General features: G+C 42.9%; 1 protein-coding gene across 1 annotated transcript in view; it reads left to right on the top strand.

Annotated features, from left to right (window-relative positions):
* Positions 1 to 1,873: 1,873 nt before the first annotated feature.
* Positions 1,874 to 7,715, top strand: part of SLC36A3 (solute carrier family 36 member 3) — a 24,683-nt gene continuing 18,841 nt past the window's right edge. Inside the window, exons 1-2 of the mRNA XM_006906572.1 lie at positions 1,874 to 2,126; positions 5,137 to 5,227. Coding sequence (XP_006906634.1) covers positions 1,987 to 2,126; positions 5,137 to 5,227 — 231 coding nt within the window. The 5' untranslated portion in view covers positions 1,874 to 1,986. The remainder of the gene's footprint in view (positions 2,127 to 5,136; positions 5,228 to 7,715) is intronic.

The following is a 7,715-nucleotide window of genomic DNA, read 5'->3' as shown; positions in this document are numbered from 1 at the left end:
TCATACTCCTTAAAAGTGTTCATTGCTACGTCTGCAGTGCCTGCCTAATACAGAGCAGACATTCACTACTATGTATTAAAGCGATGAATGAATGCAAAGAGGAGGGGAAATTATTTTCAACTTGAGAAAAAGTCTTCAGGGCCTCAGAGTGGGGAGAGATCTCATTTGATATTCAGGGGAAGAGAGAGGCTCATAGAGTTGATTTGGGGCACTACTGAGTTGACATGGAGAGCACATAATCTTCATGAGTAACTTGTCCAGACCATCCCAAATAAACATACCAAGTACAGCGTACCTGGGTTCGCTCTGCAAAGGTATCTTTGAGACTAGACTTTGTTCATGCCAATCCCATCCTTCCTGTTACATCAAGAACAGTGGAGTCACCTTTGACCCTTCTCTTTCTTTTACACCCCACATCAAGTCCATCAGCACATCCTCTTGGCTTTAGATTTTAAAAATATCCAGACTTCAGTTACTCCTCACCATCTTTTTAGCTACCATCCTGGTGGGTCATTGCAGTAGCCTCCTAGCTTATAGTAACAGCCTCCTGATTATCTCCCTGCTTTTGCCATCATCCCATTCAGTCTGCCCCCAACGAGAGGACCAGAGAGATTCCATAGAATGCAAATCGTGTCACTACTCTGCTCAAAACCCTCCGTGATACCTCGCTTCTCAGAATAAAAACCAAAAGCATTCCAGTGGCCTACAATCTCCTGCCCCCACCTTTCTATCCCTCTTCCATTGCTAATTCTTGCATTAACTGCATCTCTGTTGTGACCATGTAATTTATCATTCAAACCAGGATACTTTTGCTAGTGAAAAGAGGCACTGTTAATAATTATGCCAGGGCAGCCAGCACGAACCAGCACAAAGCAGACATATGCCCACCTCTATTCATCTCTCCTGTCCTTTGTGCATGCTGAAGACAGCCACAGGGCCTTATTCTCACTCCTAAAATACCCCAGGCTCTCTCTTGCCTCCGGACCATTGGTATTTATTGTTTCCTCTGCTTTGAGTTTCTGTCTCAAAACATAAACAGGGTACTTTAAACACTTTCCCCAAATGTCAATTCCTTAGTGAGGCCCTCTCTGACCCCGCAATCTAAAATTGCAACCCTCCCCTCAGCCAGCACTCCCCATTTCCTTTTCCCGAATTATCTTTTTTTATAGTACTTATTACCAACTAACATACACTTGACCTTTTTTGTTGTTGTCAATCTCCTCACTAGCTTGTAAATTCCATGAAGGCAGAGATCGTAGTACATTTTCTACGCTAATGGATTCCCAGCAAGGAGAACAGTGCCTAGTGTATATTAGGTAGTTAATAAATTTTTTTAATAAATAATTTTTTATAAGTTTACTTCCTTCCAAATAGGTGGCAGTCCATACACTCCTCCTATACAGAAATTCTGAGCAGGTGACTTTTGAACTGGGCCTTAAAAACCATGCTTCACCCCCACCCAGGGCAGATGGTGGCTGGATTACCCTCTGTTGGGCCACACCTGCATCCTGGGATTCTGCAGCACCTTATTGGCTGGGCGGCCTCCATTGTGAGGTAGCTCTGGTTTCCTTCTTGCCAGAGATAGCCGAGCACTGAGCCTGGCCCCACATCCAGGCACCAGGACCTCCAGTCCAATGGTGCTTTCTTCCTCCCAGTCACACTGTTCACTTTGCCCTATAGCACTAAGGGCTAAACCGGGAGGGGCTGAAAGTCTAAGTGAGTCCTGGCGTGTGGCTGACAAATCGCGAGGGACACTGAGGGTCATCCTGAGATGAGACTCTCATAAGTCCCCCCAAAGCCAGGTGAGGCATAATCAACATCAGCTTCCCCTGCCACCAGTGCTTCACACGCTTGTGCTTCAGCCAGAAGAGAATTAGGAGCTAGCATCTCAGGCCTGCAGCCCTGGTTTCTCTGGAGAAAAACCCATGGAAGGCTGGTTCAAGGCTGCTACAGGCCTTAACCCTGAGCCACCACCACCTACCCACCATGCTGAAGACGTCATTGCTTGGAAGGGATGAAAACAGTGAGCCCAACTCCCTGGATAACGAGTCCAAGTCACTCTCGGAGAGTAGCAGCAACACCACTTCGGAGAATGTCCCTGCTGCTGAGGAAGCCAGTGGATTGTCGTAAGTGGCTGCTCTGCCTTCCAGATCTGCTGCCTTCACAGCTCTGGGCCACATCTTCCTACTTCTCTCTTAATACACTTATCCCCAGTGAACAGGAGATGAATGGATGCGAGACGGAACCTTCAGAATCTGAGAGAGTTGATCTGTGTGGCTCTGAGTATTACACCTGTTGCCCAGTTTTTGCAGAGAACCCAGATAGCATGGCCATCCCTAGCATGAGATTCTTGATTCCAGAAACAATTTTCTTTCTTAGGCTGACTTCTCTTTCTTCCACAGTTTCAGGCTGCTTTCCTCTCCTACATCTGCTGTTATTTTTTCTCTTTCTCCCTGCCTCCCTCCCTTCCAACTACAAACCTATCTGGGAAACAAAAAGTCACCACCTAGCCCTGTGTACCTGCTTTTACTGTGGCGAACTCAGACACTTTGAACTTTTTCTTAGGACTTTATTGCCAGTCACACTATTTAAGATAATGACTGTGGGCATAATAAGGTTGTAAATGACAATATTCATTGTTGATAAGGGTGTCAGGAAATGCCTTCTCTCATGTCCTTTTGGGAAGAATTGAATTGGTATCTTTCTAGATGGCCATGTGTATGTCAAATCCTGATACATATTTATATAAAATGTACAAATACTTATTTGGCATGTGTTTACTTTGAAAGTACACACACACACACACACACACACACACACACACACACACACACCCCTGGCAGTAGTGACTGCTTCTGGGGAAAAGAACTGGGTGACAGAGAAGGCAGAGAGATTTATGTTCACAACGTAAAGTTTTTTGGTTCTTGTTTTTTACTTTTTGAATTTCATATTGTGTTACTTATGTTTTTTTAAAGTATAATTAAATATAAATAAATATATCCTTTGGTCAATAATACCACTTCTAGAATTTTCTCCTAATGAGATAACATAAGAATGCATAATAATTTTATTGAAGCACTGGTTAAAATATTGATAATTCAGAAACTATAAAATCATTTAAATAACATATGGTACACACATACAATGGAATATAATACGGCCATTACAAGTGATCAAGGAAATCAATGGTTGTGAAAATGTAAAGGACATATTATTCATAAAGAAATTTAGTTTAGGACGCAGTATTATAATGGTTCTCCTTGTATAAAAAAAAAAAAAAGTGCATGTAAAAGCAACTAGGGATGTCCGGAGGAATGTTAAGGTGCTATTTTCTTTTATAATAGCAATGTATATTGTTTTTCAAGGGAAAAAACCCATACATTTTAAAAAAACTTTCCTGGACCTCCCCACATGGTTTTCACTCCCCGAAGCCCTGACTTTTGATGTCGTTAGCTAAGGCATTATGGTTTCCCAAAACTTGTCTCATCTTCCCCAAGAGATCTGATTCACGTGGGGCAAGACACCGCTGCAGGAGAGTAGATGGAGAGAAGGAGAGCAGGAAGCGGGGAAAAGAGCACAGTTTGCAGAAATTATTATCAAAGAATTGACAAAATATTTTTAAAGATTTTTTGCTTTGACATATTTTCCAATAATTACAGTTATCAAGAAATAAAAGTTACCTCTTGGAAGTGAAGGGACAATGGGTGCCCCATCCTTAGATGAAGAGACTGAACTAATAGAAATTCAGGAAGTCGCAGAGGTCCCAAGGGCCCACCCACCCTGTTCTCTGAACCCAACCCTCTGACCAGTTGTTACTGAAATGTGAAAGCCTGACACAGCCCTGACTTCTTAACAGAGAGGACAGAAACTGTCTCTGCACGACTCACTGTGTGACTTTGGTCAATCTACTTCCACTGTCCCAGCTGCCTCCAGACAGTTCAGACTGCACTACCTCCAATGGCCTCCTTAAGGTACCTTTGTTCCAGGAGGAGGGGACTCTTCTACCTGCTCAAACCAACCCTTGCTTGCCTTTTTCCTATCAGCTCTGCTTCCTTTTCAAAGAGTCCCTTTCTAACAGGCGAGCACCATAAGGCCAAACCAAAGGTGGTAATGATGGTGATAGGATGATGTGATGATGTTGATGATACTATTGCTGTTGCTGATGCTGAGATGCCTCACATCAGCAAAGCACTTTACCTCTCCAAGATTCATCATGTAGTACCTCTTCTGATTCTTACCATATCCCTAGGAGGTAGGCAGGGCAAGAATTATTCTCTCTCTCTCTCTTTTTGGCACACAAAGAAACAGAAGATGTAAGCAGCTAAGGGTCTTCTCAGAGTAGTGACCAAACACAGTAGGTTAATGGCAGAATTAGAACTCAGAGTCGTGTGCTTCTTACCTCTGTGCTTTTGCCCTTAGCTTTTTATTTCGGTTCCCTTTTGATTCTCTTATGATCCTGTTTCCACCTTCCTCCTCCCCAGTGGATTGAAGCTGCCTGAGCAGGAGCTGCCATCACAGGTGTGAAGAACATTTAGAACCCTACCCCGAGCATACTGCCAGGCACATAGTAAGCATTCTGTATGCACAGCAGCAATGTTATTTAATTTTATCCAGTGTATAGTATGGAATAAATTCACAGTGACTATTAGCTGAGGAAATGGATCTGGAGTAACCTAGAAAAAGTATATACTCCATATGTGGTGAGAGATTGTTTTTTCCAGTGAATGAATCAACAATGAGACTGTAAATTGAGAAAATTATTAAGTTTTTCATAGTCTATCTAAATGCCAAGCATCTAGCAGGTCTCTATAAATATTATTTGAGTGAATAAATCATAAAAAAAACTCATTGGACAAATGAACTAATAAACTGGTAGTAGGGAATTATTCAGTTGGTAGCAATTATCAACTTTTTCTTTAGTGCTTACTATGTGTTAAATATTTGTTGAGCCATTGAACTAGCACCAGCCCTGGATCAGATGTTCCAGGACAGAGCCTGGGAACAGAATTGAACCAGATTCCACTTCGTCTGCTTTTGTCCTTCTTCCCAGCAGACAGTACTGGAGATGCTGGAAGGAGGCTGGGCTTTGGGCCACCCACTAACATGCCCTCTTGTCTCCCTGTTCTCCCTGCACAGGATGATGCAAACCTTGATCCATTTATTGAAATGCAATATCGGCACAGGGCTCCTGGGGCTTCCCTTGGCCATGAAAAATGCCGGCTTATTGGTAAGGGGGACCTGGTGATGGGGAACGGGGTTTATGCATTTGGAGGAATGGGGCGGTGGGTCCCTGAGACCTTTGCATTGTTTATCAATGAGCAATTGGGGGATACCTCTGCAATAGGAAATGTGCCTGCAGGCATCAATCCACAGGAGCCAACCTGAAGCCAAGTGGAGTGTACCTGGAGGGAGTAAGACATTATCCTTTTCCCAGTTTTATTGAGATATATTTGACATACAGTTCTGGTTAAGTTTAAAGTGTACTACCTAATGACTCGACATACATATATTGCACTATGATTACCACAATAAGCTTAGTTAACATTGATATCATATAGTTACAAAAAAATTTTTTTCCTTACGCTAAGAACTTTTAGGATCTATTCTCTTAGCAACTTTCAAATATACCGTACAGCAGTGTTAACTCAGTTATCATGCTGTACTCTATGTCCCCAGTACCTATTTATATCATAACCAGAAGTTTGCATCTTTGACCGCCTTCAATTCCCCCACCCCGCCATTATTCTTAAAGATCCACCATCCTCACAAACTGGTGCAGAATCGACTTTGCCACAGTATCCCCCAGTCCCCAGGATTTTACATCCAGCCCATTTCGCTCAGCTACATTAGCAGCCTGGTCCCTGCAGCTGTTTCAGTGTGTGGCTCCTGTTTGAAACCATTCAACTGATTGTGGGGAAGTGGCTTGGAGGATGAGGATAATGACTGTCTTCACCGATCCCCGTACTCCCTGCCATCCCACCTCTGTTTCTTCTTGTGCTGTTCCCTTCTCCCTCCTCTGTAAAACTTAACGGTTTCCTATTAAATTAATGCCACCTTCACCTTCTGATTTTCGAGAAATTATATCTACCTCACAGGAAATTCTTACAGCACTTACAAAGATGAGAGATACTTATTTTTTAATATATACCTGTCTTCCTCACTTACCTGAAAGTTCTGATAGCAGGAACTCTCTGATTTACCTTTACACCTTCCCACAACACCTGCCATAGAGACTGGCACACAGGAAGTCCCAATTCATGTCTATTGAATTGAATTAATGCCAAATATATTATTTCCACTTACTTGAAGCAAATTTCTCCTTCTCTCCAGGCCTGATGTCTAAAGAAGGCAAATGGAGATTCTGGCTTCTGACATGACTTCTGATTCATAGTAGTTCTAACCCAGAGATGGGACTCTCTGCTTTGGAATCCTCAGGGTTCTAGAACTTCCGAAGAGTATTATTACCAAATGGCCCTTTGCCAAACCATCTTTGCTAGTGTGCTATTTGCTGTTTGAGATAGCTCTTTTATTCTTTGATTTTTGCTTCCTAAGACTCAGTAGACTTCTGTACCCTCCATATCCTACCAGAACCTCTGACCATGACTCATTTGAGAAATATATATTGAGCATCTATTATGTGCATTCTTGAGCCTTTATTTAAAAGTCCCTACTATACAGAGGCTACATTATAGTAGAATCTAGTGGTGTTCTTGATCTCTCATTTGTTTCTTTGTGATAGATAATATCTCAGGTCACATCAGGAAAGGCATGAGTGTTCAGAACAAAGGCGGTAGGAGAGTCAGAGTCCTTTACTCTGTATGCATCTGATCACATCTGGGAGATTATGAATAATAATGAGCCCTGCTGTTTTTAATCTCTTCACATATACAAAAAATGGAAACTATTTTCCATTTTTTTGAGAAGATATGTTCATTAGCTTGGCTACAGTAATCATTTCACTATATACATATGTATCAAATAATATTGTACACCTTAAATATATACGATTTTTATTTAAAAAATAAAAGATATTGACAAATTAGATACACTAGAGCAGTGATTGAGGATAATTTTTCACACACATCACCTTCGCCAAAGACAATGACAATGTCTAGAGACATTCTTAGTTATCACGAGTTGAGGGGAGAGGATGCCACTGACACCTGGTGAATAGAGGCCAGGGGATGGTGCTAAACATCCTAAAACACACAGGACAGCCCCCACAACAAAGAATCATCTGACCCAAAATGTCACTAGTGCCCCTGCTGACAATCCCATACTAGAGAAAGAGAACCAAGTTCTAAGAGGAACCTTGGTCTTCAGCATCGTGAAAGGAGGTAAGGACAAAGGAATGAGGGAACTCGAGGCAGAACTCGGGGTAAAGGAGGAAAGGCATGGGCTGTCTGGGGATGTAGTGAGTGCTCTATCACTGGAAGTATCCTAGCAGAGATTGGGCAGCCACTTTGCAGCAATGCTAAGAAGGGCATTCAAACCAGACCATATGGGAGCTGGGGCTGTCATCCCAGAGGCAGCTTTATTATGAGAGGGGCTCCAGCACCCAGGCTGGGAGAGGGCCGGGTGTGGGAGCAGTCAGTCTGTGGCTCACCGTCCCCACCTCTCCTCTGCTCTCCAGGTTGGTCCCATCAGCCTGTTGGCCATCGGGGTCCTCACTGTGCACTGCATGGTCATCCTGTTGAACTGTGCCCATCACCTCA

This window comes from Pteropus alecto, unplaced genomic scaffold, assembly GCF_000325575.1.
Source record: "Pteropus alecto unplaced genomic scaffold, ASM32557v1 scaffold40, whole genome shotgun sequence".
Lineage (NCBI taxonomy): Eukaryota > Metazoa > Chordata > Mammalia > Chiroptera > Pteropodidae > Pteropus > Pteropus alecto.
Note: the sequence above shows the minus strand (reverse complement) of the source record. Positions and strands in the feature narration are given on the sequence as shown.